This window comes from Microcaecilia unicolor, chromosome 2 (assembly GCF_901765095.1).
Source record: "Microcaecilia unicolor chromosome 2, aMicUni1.1, whole genome shotgun sequence".
Classification (NCBI taxonomy): Eukaryota; Metazoa; Chordata; class Amphibia; order Gymnophiona; family Siphonopidae; genus Microcaecilia; species Microcaecilia unicolor.
In genome coordinates this window covers 597,055,002-597,072,818 of record NC_044032.1, presented here as the reverse complement: position 1 = coordinate 597,072,818, position 17,817 = coordinate 597,055,002, and the positions used below count along the sequence as shown (strand labels likewise).

Sequence of the window (17,817 nt, the reverse complement as noted above, 5' to 3'; positions counted from 1 at the left end):
TACTCTAGAATTTAAAGTGGTTTTTTTTAACAGTGTACCCTGTGTTTGTGTTCACATAACTTAAGGGGAAGCCAAAATGATGATGGCTTTCTTTCTTTTAATTTGATTTCAGCTGCTTGTGGAGGACTATTAACAAAGCTGAATGGGACCATAACTACGCCAGGCTGGCCCAAAGAATATCCTCCAAACAAAAACTGTGTGTGGCAAGTGGTGGCTCCTTCTCAGTACAGAATATCTATGAAGTTTGAGAATTTTGAATTAGAAGGCAATGAAGTAAGTAAACACTGGATGAGAAGAGGTAATAACCGGATGTCTCATAATATGAAACAGTTCCGTAGAAGAACAGACTCTTAACTATATATCCCAGGGATCCTCAAATCGAGTCCCTGAGGTCCACAACCCAATCTGATTTTCAGGATTTCCATAGTGATATATATGAGACCTATTTACATGCAGTGAATGCAAACAGATTTCATATGTAGTCATTGTGGAAATCCTGAAAACCAGGCTGGGTTGTGGACCTTGACGACTTGATTTGAGGACCCCTGATATATCCTATTAGGGACCTATTAACTAAGCATTTTCATATAGATACAGGATGGGAGAAAATCTGTAGTGAATCCAGTTCTAAGACATTAACAAGTTAATATCTTGCACTTGGCCTGTGAATTTCTTTTTCTGTTTAATGACATGTTATTTCATTATAGTCAACCTGATTTTTGATATGTGAAAATACAGAGGCATGGATGGGACCAAATATAATCTAATAAAATTAGAATATCTTCATTTTTTAGAGAGTATTTCCATTTCTGATTTCAAAATCAGACTCTTACCCTTGCAAAGTCCTGTCTTGAAGCAGGTCCTAAGGGCAGGCGTCCTCGTAGAACCAGTGTTTTGAAATGTTGCTGCTATAGGCTATCCCAAAAGCTATAGCGCAGAGCAACAACAAATCTTGCTACTGAAATTGGAAAATTTTACAGGCCAGAGCATATTTGAATATGCAGGAAACCAAGCTACGTATATGCATCAGTTTTTCTGAATGATCAATATACAGCTTCCTCAGATGACACTATACACCATTCAGAGGAAACAATGCAGTTTTTCAGATAAAATTTAAGGTTCAGTAGTTTTAAATTTTTTTTAGATCATTCTGTCTTGCTTTGACCTCATTTTAATTAGAGAACATTTAATAAAATGAGAAGTAAAGACTTGGGAAATGGGGGAAAAAAACAACTCAAGTAAAAAAGCAGCAAGGCAGGTGGTCCGCCAAATACAATATTGACAATAAAACAACAAGGCACACCATGTAAAAAACACAGGGGTCCTTTTACAAAGGCTCACTGAAAAATGGCTTGCGGTAGTGTAGGCACGGGTTTTGGGTGTGTGCCGATCCATTTTTCAAGGCACCTGTAAAAAAAGGCCTTTTTTTTGCTGAAAATGGATATGCGGCAAAATGAAAATTACCGCATGTCCATTTTGGGTCTGAGACCCTAGCATCAGTCATAGACCTAGCAGTAAAGAATCTGGGTGGTAATGACCTAAGCGCTTCAAATGCCACTTGGCGTGCATCCATTACGCTCACTAGAAAATAAAAAATATTTTTCAGACGCACGTAGCGGACACGGGCCAAAATTGAAATTACCGCAAGGGCCACACAGTAACCGGGCAGTAACTACTACTACTACTACTACTTAACATTTCTAGAGCGTTACTAGGGTTACGCAGCACTGTACAAAATAAACAAGGAAGGACGGTCCCTGCTCAAAGGAGCTTACAATCTAAAGAATGAAATGTCAAGTTGGGGCAGTCTAGATTTCCTGGGTAGAGGTGTAGAGGTTAGGTGTCGAAGGCGACATTGAAGAGGTGGGCTTTAAGCAGAGGTTTGAAGATTGGCAAGGAGGGGGCCTGGCGTATGAGCTCGGGGAGTTTGTTCCACGCGTGGGGTGAGGCGAGGCCGAAAGGGTGGAGCCTGGAGTTGGCGGTGGTGGAGAAGGGTACTGAAAGGAGGGATTTGTCTTGAGAGCGGAGGTTACAGGTAGGAACGTAAGGGGAGATGAGGGTTGAGAGGTAAGGAGGGGCTGCAGATCGAGTACATTTGTAGGTTAGTAGCAGAAGCTTGAATTGAATGTGGTACCTGATCGGAAGCCAATGAAGTGACTTGAGGAGAGGGGTGATATGAGTGTATCGGTTCAGGCGGAAGATAAGACGTGCAGCAGAGTTCTAAACGTACTGAAGGGGGGATAGATGGCTAAGTGGGAGACCAGTGAGGAGTAGGTTGCAGTAGTCAAGGAGAGACATAACGAGAGAGTGGATGAGAGTTCGGGTGGTGTGCTCAGAGAGGAAAGGGCGGATTTTGCTAATGTTATAGAGGAAGAAGCGACAGGTCTTGGCTATCTGCTGGATATGCGCAGAGAAGGAGAGGGAGGAGTCGAAGATGACACCGAGGTTGCGGGCAGATGAGGCGGAGACGATGAGGGTGTTATCAACCGAAATAGAGAGTGGAGGTAGAGGAGAAGTGGGTTTGGGTGGGAAGACAAGAAGTTCGGTTTTGGCCATGTTCAGTTTCAGGTGGCGGTTGGACATCCAGGCAGCAATGTCGGATAAGCAGGCCGATACTTTGGCCTGGGTTTCCGCAGTGATGTCAGGTGTGGAGAGATAAAGCTGGGTGTCGTCAGCATAAAGATGATACTGGAAGCCATGAGACAAGCTCAGGGAGCCCAGGGAAGAGGTGTAGATAGAGAAAAGAAGGGGTCCAAGGACAGAACCCTGAGGGACTCCAACAGAGAGCGGAATAGGGGTGGAGGAAGAACCATGAAAGTGTACTCTGAAGGTATGATGGGAGAGATAAGAGGAGAACCAGGAGAGGACAGAGCCCTGGAACCCAAAAGAGGACAGTGTGTCAAGAAGTAAGTTGTGATTGACAGTGTCAAAAGCGGCGGATAGGTCGAGGAGAATGAGGATGGAGTAATGACCTTTGGATTTGGCGAGGAACAGGTCATTACAGACTTTGGATAGTGCCGTAACTCCAATTTGGCGTGCGTTCTGCTTAGTAAAAGGGGCCTGCAGTTTTTATTAATAGATTAAAAGCTCCCAGAAATTTATCATAAAATGCCCAGTATGGCCATGTTTTGCTGTGATTGTATGCATTTTTATAAGAGACTGATCCCACAATCTAGCTTGCACATGTTTTAACAGTTACACCAGCCAAGCTCTTTTTGGAATTTTATATCAGCTGGTGACTCACTGCCCCTGACGCAGCCATTTTATACTGGCAAAACATGGCCATGTCGGGCATTTTATGTTAAATTTCTGGGAGCTTTTAATCTATTAATAAAAACTGTGTATTTTTACAAGGTCTGCCTTGTTATTTTATCTTCCAAAAAAAAATTCTTGGCAAGGAAAGCAAAGTTATTGCCAGTAATGGATGTTCTCTGTGTACAGCAGGATAAATCAGACACACAAGTGGCTGATGTCACTGGATGGCACAAAGATGGATAGCTCTTTGAGATAAAAAAAAAAATCTAATTAAATTTTCAGAGCATCTATGGGACTCCTCATGCAGCTGCTACCTCATAAGTTCCCTTAGACTGGTGCAAAGCTTAGAAACTAACTCCTTGTCAAGGTGGGTGCATATGTTTCATTTATCCTGTTGTCTGTGCACAGCTACGAGCACAGCTACCATCACAGGTAAAGAACTTTATTTTTTTTTCCGTTGATAAGGAAGATGGATCAGACACACTCACAGGGAAACCTATAACTGACAGTTGTCATATTTTCATTTATCATATTTCAGTGGCCATATTGTTGGAGAAGCTATTAATTGAAAAGAGTTTAAAGGCAATTGAAATTACAGCAAAAAATGCCAATTATGTGTGCAAGAGTCCTAAGCACTATTTTGTATGGACACGCATAACTGGCATAGAGTGCAATTGCAAGGAAGTGTACATGTGAGCGGAGTATGAGCAGGACATGGGTGTGTCTCCCACTTATGCGCTGTGGGCCAAATTCTATAAGTAGTGTCTAAAAATCAGCACTGAAAATTGAACACAGAGTGATTCTAGAAGGGGTATGCTATGAGCAGCCCTAGTTGTAGGCGTCTACAGTTAGACACAATCAGGGCCGTGCCAACCCAGTAAGCCGGGTAAGCGCCGCAGTCCATTGTTTTTTTCATGTGTTCTTCGAGGGACTGAAATGTGCTTATGTTTCTTCATTCAGGACAAAGTTTAGCATTTTCTTTTTGTTTCATTAATTTTTATTACATTTTTAACTTCAAAAAATAGTTAACATCTTCTATCTCAAATCAAATCCACAATTGGCGAAAACCTCTTGAAGTATTGAAAATGTATGTTTTTGATAAATGTTTACTTGCTTTTCATGTCACATTTTTATTAACGTAAAAATGCAGCGTTTTTACATGAAAATATTAACATGGAAGTAGTCTCTCTACAGCAGTAGACTATTTCCATATGAATTTTTATATCTGCAGAGTCAGGAAACCAGGGACTGTAATTATATAGTTACTTCAATAATGAAATGGTTTGAAAACTGCTGTTTAAAGAGTCGCAGTCCACTACATCTGGAGCCGAGAGAGAAAATAATTTGATGCATGGAATATAGAATGACGGGATGGTGACAGGGGACAAACTTTGTCCCCATGTCATTTTCTACTTTAAAGCCTAATTTCTACAGCACTTGTCATTCACCTTTTATGGTAATGGGCTGAAAAGGGGGCAGGGTGGGAGAAGAGAGAAAGGAGATGCCACACGGGGGGGGGGGAGGAGGGGGCGCCAACTGATGCAGGGGGCGCCAGAAACCCTAGGCACGGCCCTGGGCACAATTCTATATGTACGTGCATAACATTTAGGAACGCCTCTGGAATGCCTCTAACCATGCCCCCAAATAGTTATGCATGTTAGGAGTTACACGCAGATCGGTATAGAATGCAATATGCAAGTAAATACTAATTAGGGACAATTAATGCTAATAATTGGCTGTTATCAATTATCAGTGCTGATTGGTTCATTATTCAATTAAGTTATGTGCATTAAATTGGGCACGTGCTCAATTTAACATATATAACTCTAGGTGCCATATGCAGAATTTGCTACACTTGATATAGAAAATTCTACCTGCTTGAAAATATGATTTCACATTGATTTACTATGAAAAGTAATAAATCTATAATCTTCTTATATAGATCTCAGCTTGGAAACTAAGCAATTAGTCCATTTAAATGTCGCTTAGATAATTCCCCATATCGTCACTGGTCCACATACATTTTCATACTAACTATTCTTACATTGTATTTATTTTAATTTTTGTTTTGTTATGTGAGCCACAACTGATCTTCAGGTCCGCCGGAATCCTGAATAGGGGCAGCTGGGCAATTCACATTGGTCTCTCAACCACCTCTGACAGGATAAATATTACTTTCTCCCAAAATTATAAAGTTCAATGAACACTTCCAAAAATTATAAAGTCCAAGGAACACTTTCAACACCTTTACACCTCCTCTTCAATTCAGTGTACCCGGCTGTGTCTCATTACAGCCTTGACTGGCCGCAGTTGCTCTGCCAAAACTCTGGCCTTATAGACGCTTCTTTCACAGTTCTGTAGCCTTATTCCCCTTCATTCACAATGCTGCAAACTTATTTCCCTTTCTGTCAGTCCCAACTCTCTGCCTTTTCACCATCACAGTTCAAACCCACACTCCCCCCCCCCCCCCCCCTTTAGCTTGTACTGGAGAAGAAAGGGCCCACTTCCCGCATTTGCCAGATAACCAACGTCTGACAATCACCCACATAGGTCTGGATTTTACTGCCTCAGATTTTAATAGAGCGGAGAAAAAGACAAAAAGGAAACTCAGCAATCACTATAAACAACAAGCAAAGAGTCCTTACCCTCCTGATAATCACTCACAGTGCTTATACTCTTCCCTGTCCTTGAGCCAGTGCAGAGACTTCCATTCTCTCTGTCTATGCCTCTGCCTCCTCTGCCTCCTCCTCCTCCTCCTGCATTGTGTCACCTTTATCCCAGTCTTTTAACTCTAACCCTCCTTGACATCCCAGCTGATCCTCATTCTCCTGATTAGACTCCATCTCCCAATCTTCCCCTCCCTCGTCCTGCTGCTGGGAGATGTAGTCTTCCTCTTCCTGTTCCTTCCCTTGTGTCAAAGGCCTCTGGGTGTTATGCCTCTCCCTCCTTCCCTGGTTGCTTACTTGATCCCTTCCCCCAAGGGGGCAGAGTCTAGCCCCAATGGAACTCTGGGACTTGTAGTTTAACAATTTGGAAGGAATAGTGTTCTCTTTGTTATCGCTCCCAGCCCGTGGCTTCCTCCGGGCACCCAACTTCTCACGGTTACTGTTTAAACTTGTAATTCAATGAAAAATGTACTTAGCTTAATCAACAAAATAATGTTGGCTTCAGTGGGTTTTTCAATCCAACATGGCACATTTCGCCATCTATCAGCTTTATCAAGGATAGCCCCCCTGAATGAAATAAAAAATGTTAGTGAAAAGTAATGTTTAAATAAAAAAAACTACTTTATTTTGATTAACGTTAACAATTAACAATTTGTATTAGGAGCAAACAAACTTCACTAAAACACACCTCTTATAAACGTTATACTATCATGCCGAATGCTCTGGTCTAAAGCCGTCAAGATGGTGGTTCGGCATCCCGGTCTGAATTTAAAGCTTCTGCTAATACTGATGTGTACCTATCAGAAAGCATGGATCTGAATGGTAATTTAAATGAGGATAGACAACTCTAATTCCGCATTCAATCCCCTAGGGGTCACTGTGTTCAGCATGTAATTTAGAAGTTTTTCAACTTGACCACCCTCCCACCCAGTTGTAAGCACATCTATTATAGGCCATTGTATGTCTTGCCATTGATGGGAATGAAGTTGCCATTGGGCAGCCAAGGGAGCTTGTAATGTTTCTGTGTTTATCTTAGATTTATGCTTGTTTAGTCTTACTTTAATCAGGTGTCTACGTCTGCCAATATATAACATACTGCAAGAACATACTATAGTATAAATTACATTACTACTATCACAAGTCTTGTGGTGTTTCGCTTTTAATCTATAGAATGTATTCGGAGCTGTCCACTCGGATCCAGTGAGTGCCTGAGTACACCATTGACAATGTCCACATTTCTCTTGTGATCCTTTGACCATATTATGGGAGGGTTGAAAATATCTTTGTGGAGTTAATAACTCCCCAATCGTCTTTCCTCTCTTATATGCCATCAAAGGAAATTCTTTCAAAACCCAGATATAATTGTAAAATATTCCAATGATTGAACTATTCAATGCGTCAGAAAAGAAAATAGTAACACACATACTAAGTGGTCTTGCTGTTTTGGCGTCATGTCCTGTAATAGTAAAGATCTTTGGGCAAAACTTGCTCATAAGTATCCTTGCCTCAATGCTTTTTTAGGATATCTGCGTTCCTCAAATCTTTTGGTCAGGATCATCGCTTCATGTTTGAAATCTTCCAACGTTGTACAAATTCTTCTGCATCTCAGATATTGACTGATTGGTAAATTGTATTTCAATTTATATGGATGATAGCTAGAAAACCACAAGAAATTATTCCTGTCAACTGGTTTGCGGTATAAGGTAGTTCAAAGGCTCCATTCCTGCTTTATAATCTTCACATCTAAAAATTCAATTTCCGTGAAATGGTATTTCAAGGTGAATTTTACATTTGAATCAAGGGTGTTTATCCATGACTTCAACATAGCTTCCGAATCTGCCTACAAAAAAAAATATCATCTAGAAATTGTTTCCAAAGTTTGACAGGATGTTGTTCGAATATCTCAGTCAATATCTGAGGTGCAGAAGAATTTGTACAACATTGGAAGATTTCAAACATGAAGCGATGATATTTACCAAAAGATTTGAGGAACGTGGTTATCCTAAAAAAGCGTTGAGGCAAGCATACTTAAGAGCTTTATTACTGTAAATCAATGTAAAATCATATTTTCAAGCAGGTAGAATTTTCTATATCACGTGTAGTACATTCCTTAACTACTTGCTAAAGAAGATAGCAGTCCGTTCCTGTTGGGATATATAGAATTTGGGCATATGTGCGCTGTATGCCTGCCAAAGACCTGGCTTTAGTGGGTGCACTTACATTTATGTTTGCAAATGTTGATTTACCCTAGTTTTCTATTTTTAAAAAATCTAGTTACCCAGATACATATGGGCAACTCCATCTAAGTGCCCTTTAAAAGAATTACCCCCTATACAACTGCTTGTCCAAATGAACTGACTGCTAGAGACATGGGGCTGCAGATCACCAAGTCCCACAAGATGAATCCCCCATCTCCACCTTCTATTCAGCTAAAGAATCGGTTCACAACCCTAGAGGTAGAAGAGCTAGAAACATCTACAAAACGGGATGAAACAATGACCAAAACTGCCATCACAGCTGGAAAATTGGCCCAAAGAAAGCGAAAGGTAGTGGTGGTTGGAGATTCACTTCTCAGGGGTACCGAAGCGCCCATCTGCCGGCCAGATATGTTGTCCAGAGAGATATGCTGTCTGCCTGGTGCCAAGATTCAAGATATTGTTGAAAGATTGCCTAGACTCATCAAGTCTACGGACCATGCTCCTATGCTACTCATCCATGTTGGCACAAATGATACAGCTAAGTATCCTACTGAACGTATCATACGAGACTTCGTGGCTTTGGGTCAGAGGGTGAAGCATCTAGGTGCGCAGGCGGTGTTCTCATCGATCCTCCCTGTCGAAGGTAAAGGTTGAATGAGAGACGCTGGCATCTTGGAGACAAATGCGTGGCTGTGTGGTTGGTGCCAATGAGAGGGCTTTGGTTTCATAGGAGTGGGGGGGGGGGGGTGTCAGGATCAGGGGGGGCCTGCTTCAGAGGGGTATGAGTATCAGAGGTGGGAGTCCTGCTTTAAGAACTGGGGGATCTTGAAAGGGAGGAGAGCATGTTTCAGTGATCAGAGGAGGTCCAGAAAGGGAAGGGAGACATTAGAGTGGTGACTAGGAAGTTATACCGGTGCTGGTTGATATTCAGAACTGCTATATATGCGGACCTATTTTGTCACTTACCTATGAAGACACTAGCTCTGAATATTTCCAACATCTGTAGAGCTGCCAACTCTTCCCCAACTCCTTTCTCCTCCCTGCTTTTGAAATGGTGGGTCAGAGATGATATTCAGCAGTGCTGCCTCTAGAACCATGCAGAAGAAGCATACAGTGGTCTTGAAGTGATATGGCTCATAGTCACAGTCCCTGAGGCAGTCTGGTTTCCTTTCCCTCTGGAAAAAGTACAATCTTATATTCCACATAACAATGTCCTACGTAATTCTGGTAAGACACAATTGGAGGAAAAGGCTGCCATGACCATGATTGCAATTGAAGGGTACTATTTGAAATTTGAGAGGATTGTATGAGGAAGTAAACCGTTTACAGTGAAAACTTACCCTTTGGGGTCCTTTTACTAAGCTGTGCTAAAAAGTGGCCAGTGCTATACCCGGCGTGGGTCTTTTCACTTTTAGTATGGCAGTAAAATGGCCCCATTTTCTCTATTAATGGCCACACACTAATTTCCCCTTTAGCAGGTGAGCACTTACCGACACCTATTTTCTAGGCAGTAAGGGCTCACATGCTAATCAGATAGTGTGCTGCAATGTAGCTACACTGATTACTGCAGTACATACCTTCTGTCTGCCCCCAGGCATGCCCCCAGTGCTAACAATAAAATGTATATTTTAGCACATGGGATGAACGTGACAATTCCAAAACTGCCACAGGACACCTGTGAAAATATTTCTTCACTCAACGTGTAATGAAACTCTGGAATTCGTTGCCAGAGAATGTGGTAAAGGTGGTTAACTTAGCGAGGTTTAAAAAAGGTTTGGACGGCTTCCTAAAGAAAAAGGCCATAGACCATTATTAAAATGACTTGGGGAAAATCCACTGCTTATTTCTGGGATAAGCAGCATAAAATGTATTGAACTTTTTGGTGGGGATCTGGCCAGGTATTTGTGACCTGGATTGGATGCTGGGCTTGATGGAACTTTGGTCTGTCCCAGTGTAGCAATACTTATGTACTTAGTGCCAGGGCTGCCAAGGGGGGGAGGGGGGGAAGGCAGGGAGCAAGATTCCCCAGGTCTGGCCTCCAAGGAGGGCCCAGTGACAGCGATCAAGAGAGACTGCTCTGCCAGCCACAGGTCCTTCTTCCTGTTGCGTCCTGCCTATAGTCTGTGACGTGGCAGAAAGAAGGACCTGTAGCTGGCAGAGCACTTTCTTTCGTTTGCTACTTTGGGAGGGGGGCAGTGGTGGCAAGGGGGATCAGCGGTGGCGGCGGGACCCTGAAGATTGTTTCCCCGGGCCCAGTTTTGTTTCTCGGAGGCCCTGGGTAGTGCTTCTTACCCTGCAGTAAGTACGTGCAGCTTTGTAAACGAGCCTCTTTAAGATTTAGGAGTACTAGATAATCATGTTATTAGCTCAAATCTTCTAAAACATGATCTTTCCAGTAAGTGAGCCTGCTAATATATACCAGGATTACACAGTTGTTTCCAAATGCATAAGTACGGAAGGGACTTCTTTGCCAACTGAAATAAAGCTAAATCCTTAGTCAGGGACCACTTAAAAGATGCAGGTCTGTCTTGTATTAAGTGTTTTCAACATGTGCAAAATACAAAATATGGTTCCAATGATCACATGTGCTTTCATCATCACACGAACTAAAACAAAATATGACACAGTATAGCAAATCATTTTTATGGAAACTACAGGGAAGCTGGAGCACTATTCTTAAAAGTCTTTGTTGTAAAAAAGTATTTTCTTTCTGCAGTGTTGCATGACTATAAAAATCAAAAGTTATTAAATTAAATGTGGATCTAAAGTGCAGTCTAAGCTTTGAGAGAACCTTTCTCACTGTTTGTTCTTAAACTTAGAGAAGTATGAAACTTGTGGATAGCTTAGCTTGAACAATTTGATCAGTTGCCTCATTTGGAAGGGCCTATTTTGGGCCTATTTGTCTTTATAAGATTGCTCCACAAAGCTGCAGAAATCATAGCTAAAATGAAGTTGCTGACATTTATAGTCACATACTTTGATAACATGTAGTAACATATGGCGGCAGATAAAGACCAGTAAGATCCATCCAATCTGCCCAACAAGATAAACTCATTACATGAAGTGATATATCATATGTATACCTGATCTTGATTTATCCTTTTTGTAAGGCCTACCCTGCTGTTTCTGATTAGCAGCCTCAACACTGCACTGATTTAAAAGACAATGTTATTTCTTATATCTTTGCCATTTATTGGTTCCATTGGCTCCTACCTTCCCTTACCGATTCTATTTGTATTTTTTAACATCGACCGTATTGGAGCTCCCAAATACGGTGACTTGTAAGCCACATTGAGCCTGCTAATGTGTGGGAAAATGGGGGATACAAATGCTGCAAATAAATAAATAAATAAATAAATAAATAAATCCTTGCCTTTTTTAGGGCATACACCATAGAAGTCTGTCCGGTACTGGCCTTGTACTAAAATTTCTGAAGTTGTGTCAAAACCCCTGAAAAGCTCCACTCCAGCCCATCCAAATCTATCCAGCCTCGATCATGGCACAGACTGTAGAAGTCTGCCCAGCACTGGCTTTCCTACTTAATCTCCCCTAAGCTTCTTTGGATCCGATCCTTCTAAACAAGATTCTTTTGTGTTTGTCCCATGCATTTTTGAATTCTGTTACTATTTTCATCTCTACCACTTCCTATGGGAGGGCATTCCAAGTATCTACCACCCTCTAACAATTTCAGGAGCAGGTCTAATTGTTCATGAGTAAAAGTTATTAATTTGTACAGCGCTGCATAACCCTAGTAGCGCTCTAGAAATGTTAAGTAGTAGTAGTAGTATTTAGGAGTTCATCTTGCTTTTTTAAGATGTCCTTTTACAAAGGCACGCTGAAAAAATGGGCTGTGGAAGTGTAGGCACGTGTTATGGATATGCACAGATTCATTTTCAGCACACCTGTAAAAAAGACCTTTTTTAAAATTTTTGCCAAAAATGGACATGTGGCAAAATAAAAATTGGTGCACGTCCATTTTGGGTCTGAGACCTTACTGCCAGCCATTGACTTAGCAGTAAGGTCTCTCACGTTAACCGTGCGGTAATCGCCTACGCGCATCAAGTCGGAGTTTCCGCCCGATTTTTGCCACGCGCCAGAAAATAAAATATATTTTCCGGCACGTGTAGCAGATGCACATAAAAAATGAAATTACTGCATGGATGCCTTTGTTTTATATTTTTGTGATATGTATATTTCAAAGTATTCAGCTCCCCCCTCATGAATCCTGGAATGGCTTCATTTTCTCTGTATCCCTAAGATGGATGATGTTACTGACTCTTAATAGACCCCTCTATCTTGCTGAGGTGTATAAAGTCATTTAGGTCTCCTAAGGATAAGTCAGGAGGTCCAGATGGAATTCTGATTGAGTTCTATAAATCTATGAAGGAGCAGATTGCTCCCTTATTCCTGGAAATTTTTAATGGAGTAATCATTTTGGTCAACTCCCAGATACCTTCTATGAAGCTGTTATTTCTGTTATCCCAAAAGAAGGGAAGGACCTCATTCTTTCTGCTAGTTGTTGACTAATTTCCTTATTATATACTGATTATAAAATGTTTGGAAAAGTTCTGTATAATAGAAGACTATGATTCATTCTGGGTTTGATCCATGTGGATTAAACAGGTTTTATCGATGTCTTTTCAGCTTGGATAGCATGGGCTGTTTGGTGAATGTTTTGTATTTCTTGAAAAAGGGAATTTCTAAGTGTTTTTTTTTCTTTGAGGTTGAATAGTAATACCTGTTTCTATGTGCAAAACACATTTTATAAAATTGTATGGCCAAATACATGACTAAACCTACCCATGCCATCCAGATCCTGTGTAGTGGCACATAATAACATACACTGCATGAGTTGTTGTTCAGTCAGAAGTGAATTTCACAACATCCATTTTCTTGGACATTGGATGAACAAATGTTGATGTCATCAGAGCAAAAGCACATGTTTTATGTTATTCACACAGCCGATGTCTGTGATCATTGCCATCATTTCTAGCAGGGAACCTAATATCCAGATGGACTAGCATGTTCTGTAAATTCATAATGTTGGACTGTGCAGAAACATAGTAACTGACAGCAGATAGAGGGAAATGGGACTTGATATACTGCCTTTCTGTGGTTTTTGCAGCTACATTCAAAGTGGTTTACGTGGAGGGGCATAATCGAACAGGGCGCCAAAGTTTTCCTGAGGGTGTCCTCGCAGGTCATCCCCTCGAAGGGGCGGGGAAACCTGTATTATCGAAACAAGATGGGCAGCTATCTTTCGTTTTGATAATACGGTCGGGGACGCCCAAATCTCAACATTTAGGTCGACCTTAGAGATGGACGACCTTAGAGATGGTCATCCCTGGTTTTCAGCAATAATGGAAACCAAGGACACCCATCTCAAAAACAACCAAATCCAAGTCATTTGGTCGTGGGAGGAGCCAGCATTCGTAGTGCACTGGTCCACCTGACATGCCAGGACACCAACCGGGCACCCTAGAAGGCACTGCAGTGGACTAACTGATGCACTAACTGAACGGAAAAAGCCCTTCCCTTACTGATCAGGGGCCCAGCACCGGCCTTCAAAGACAGAGTTGTCATCTAAGCACCACTGAACATGCAAGCACACATGCACTCATTTAAGTTTTGGTTTTTATACCATTCATTTTCTAATTAGAGATCATTTGTGTTCATCCCATGCCTGTTTGAATTCTGTTACTGTTAATTTCTCCACCACCTCTCTCCGATGATGAAAATCTTTAGTTTAATTTCTTGTGCTGAGTAGAACAACAAAGCAGTTCACAAAAAATATCATCAGGATCAGCCAATGACCACCAAATAATATGACAAATTTCATCTACAAGATGAAAGAATGTGAACACACAGGTTTTATTTATTTGGATTTTGGATCACAGGTAGTGGCAGTGGGATCTGAACTAGCCACCTCTGGATTGCAAGACCAGTGTTTTAACCACTAGTCCACTCCATGCCCTTGGAGTTTGACCATCCCTTTGAGGGGGGCAGTATGCAGGTCCCTAGGGTGGGGGGAGGTATGAGTGTGTCAGCGGAGGCATAATGAAGGCATGGACATCCTTCTTTCAAACATTTTGGATGTCCTCAACTGCCCCCCCCCCCCACAGGAATGGCCAAATTTCAAGGCAGTCACATGGAGCAGTGGCAGAGTGGCCTAGTGGTTAGAGCACTGGTCTTGCAATCCAGAGGTGGCCAGTTCAAATCCCACTGGTGCTACTTGAGATCCAAATAAACAAAGGGGGTGTTGGAGGCATAGCAAAGGCATGGACATCCTTCTCACAGAAACATCTGCATTTTGGACATCCTCAATTGCTGTCGCAGGGATGGAGGCATAGGAAGGCCGTCCTCAACTGCTGTTGCAGGGATGGAGGCATAGCAAAGGACATCCTGCACCCATACTCTTAAAAAAAAAAGTCATCCCTGATGAGCACTTGGACATTTTCACCTGGTCTTGTGTTTTTCTAAGGTTGTAGACGGCTATTATACACGCAGCTTGTCTGTATGTATGAAGCTGTCTTTGGCATACACAGAGCAGCCACGCATAACACTTGGCTGCTCTGCACTGGCTTTCCCTCCTTAGGAAGGAAATTGTGTGCAAATGAGCTAAAAGCAAGCAGCTCATTTGCATGCAATTTCCTTCATGCATGCCTGTTCCTTTCCGAATTGCTAAGAGATCGGTAAGGGAAGGGCTTTTCCTGTTCAGTTAATGGGACCAGTGCACTACGAATGCTGGCTCCTCCCACGACCAAATGACTTGGATTTGGTCATTTCTGAGATGGGCGTCCTCGCTTTCCGTTATCGCTGAAAATGACCAAGTCCTGGGGACGACCATCTCTAAGGTTGACCTAAATTTGCTGATTTGGGCGTCCCTGACCATATTATCGAAAGGAAAGATGGACACCCATCTTGTTTCAATAATACAGGTTTCCACGCCCCTTTGCGGAGCTGTCCTGCGAGGACGGCCCCAGGAAAACTTGGGCACCCCGTTCGATTATGCCCTTCCACATCACGTTTAGAGGCTGTATCCATTGCAGCCACAAGAGTGGCCTGAGTTTGGGTATCTGGTCTTCGGGATGACTTCCATGATCGATTGGCTGATGCTCCTTGTTTGGGGGACATTCTTTTCTGAGATAAAGTGAAGGACGCAGTCACACAGGCCAAGGAAGATCATTCTGCTTACAAAGAATTATGTACGTCTGCAATAGAAATTTCCTCTTCATACAAAAGATGGTCTTCATCTTCATACAAAAGATGGTCTTCATCTTCATACAAAAGATGGTCTTCCTTTTCTTATAGGAAGCCATACTCATCAGTTTTCATACAAGAAATGACTTCAGCCACATTCATGCCCTCAACAACTGAGGCCTCCACAGCAATCTTCTTTCCAAAGATCATGACCTGACAAAGAAAGACTACATCTTCTTCTAACTCCTTGCCTGTAAAGTAATTTCCAAGTTTTTGACACTTTTTCCCTTGGGGATCACATTCATTTTTCTACCAAGCATGACGGACCATCACCACAAACCAATGGGTCCTCAATATCATCAAATATGGTTAAAAATCAATTTCAGTCAGTTACCGCCAACAACAATTCACCCTATCTTTCTGCAAACAACAGCTCAACAAGCCAATACCCTATCCCAGGAGATTCAATCAGGGGTTTTATTCCCGTTATTTTCCAATTCCAAAGAAGAAAGATGGTCTCAGACCCGTGGAGGGGCATTTTCAAAAGTGACATTCAAGTTTTGATGAGGATGTCCTCGCAAAATGTCCCCATCCAGGGGCGGGGAAACCAGCTACAGAGGTTGGGATTTTCTTAGGGTCAAATGCTATTCTGGGTGGGGGGGGGGGTCAGATACTGTTTTGGGGGTGTGGGGTGTGAGGGAGGGACAAGTGATTTTAATCAGGAAGGTGAGACTAGGAACTGGCCAGGTACCCTTACACGTGTTCCAACAGATATTCAGTCAGGACTCGCACAACTATCTAGTATCTTTTGTGGTTGTGACCCGCATTATTCCTATTGGCTTCTTCCTGTCTGGTCAGGTCTGGGTATTCAGTGCCACTGCCCACGCAAGCCTTTTTATTGAATATGGAAGTCTAACTTAGCTAGTGATGATCTGTTAAAAAAAAATCACAAATCATCACTGGCAGAATATTGACCAGTTTATTTTTTAGCTGTGAATAATGCAGTGTATCCCATTAAGATCAGTTGCTATTTGAAAGAACCCAAATAGATTATAGTAATAACCTCCAGAACCAACAAGACAACAAGTGAGTTGAGTCATTTGGTAATGAGACAATGAGAGTCACAAGCATTATGGTGCAAATGGATAGATGCTAATAAAAAATAAGATGATCACAAGTAGCTTAGTGGCTAGTGCAGCAGACTTTGATCCTGGGGAACTGCAGCTCCTTGTGACTCTGGGCAAGTCACTTAACCCTTCATTGCTTAAGTACATAAGTAATGCCACACTGGGAAAAGACCAAGGGTCCATCGAGCCCAGCATCCTGTCCACGACAGCGGCCAATCCAGGCCAAGGGCACCTGGCAAGCTTCCCAAACGTACAAACATTCTATACATGTTATTCCCGGAGTTGTGGATTTTTCCCAAGTCCATTTAGTAGCGGTTTATGGACTTGTCCTTTAGGAAACCGTCTAACCCTTTTTAAAACTCTGCCAAGCTAACCACCTTCACCACGTTCTCCGGCAACGAATTCCAGAGTTTAATTATGCGTTGGGTGAAGAAAATTTTCTCCGATTTGTTTTAAATTTACTACACTGTAGTTTCATCGCATGCCCCCTAGTCCTAGTATTTTTGGAAAATGTGAACAGACGCTGCACATCCACCTGTTTCACTCCACTCATGGGGGGTTCATGATGGGTTAGCGCAGGAGCCCTTACTGCCTCCTAAATAGGTGGTGGTAATGGCTCCCCTGGAAATGGCTGCGCGGTATGTGTTTCACTTACCGCATGGCCATTTCCATTTTTTTTTTTAAAGCCTTTTACCCATTGCGGTAAAAGAGGACATCAGTGTGCAGCAAACACATGCACCAAAGCGACTGTAGGGGTCCTTTTACTGCAGCTTGGTAAAAGGACCCCTAAGTGTGATATTCAGCACTTAACTGCCTAAGTGAAACCATATAAAGATAGAACTGAATTTTATGTTGTCAGTTTGTCCATTTAACTTAGTGCTTATTTTACGAAGGTGCGCTAATGATTCCCACACGGCAAATGAGAGGAAGTCCATAGGAACTGAATGGACTTCCTCTCATTTACTGTATAAAAGAAGCCCTTAAGCAGTTAAATGCTGAATATCGGCACTTAATTGCATAAATGCCGATTCTGTGCCCAGACTGCCTACGAAATAACCGACTACATCTTTAGTGGTTAGTGTGAATATTCAGTGCTACTAATCGGTTAAGTTAGAGACTTTCCTGGCTCTTTAAATCACTTTGAAAATTGACCTGAAGGAAATTAATAGATAAACCTGTTTTCAAGTCACTAGTAGACCGGTCTTTCTCCCCAAACCCACCACAACTAGCGCATTCATAGTTGAATGAGGTGAAGATTTTACTTATACATAATGGCACTCATTTTTGAAGCATATAGATGTCTTAAAATGACCAAAAAAAAAACGCGTCCACCTTCCAAAAACATCTAAATTGTGATTTTTGAACAGGGAA

The 17,817-nt window shown here is 42.0% G+C and overlaps 1 protein-coding gene across 1 annotated transcript in view; it reads left to right on the top strand.

The window, feature by feature from the left end:
* Positions 1–17,817, top strand: part of TLL1 (tolloid like 1) — a 499,423-nt gene that overhangs the window by 412,848 nt on the left and 68,758 nt on the right. Inside the window, exon 15 of the mRNA XM_030191579.1 lies at positions 113–273. Coding sequence (XP_030047439.1) covers positions 113–273 — 161 coding nt within the window. The remainder of the gene's footprint in view (positions 1–112; positions 274–17,817) is intronic.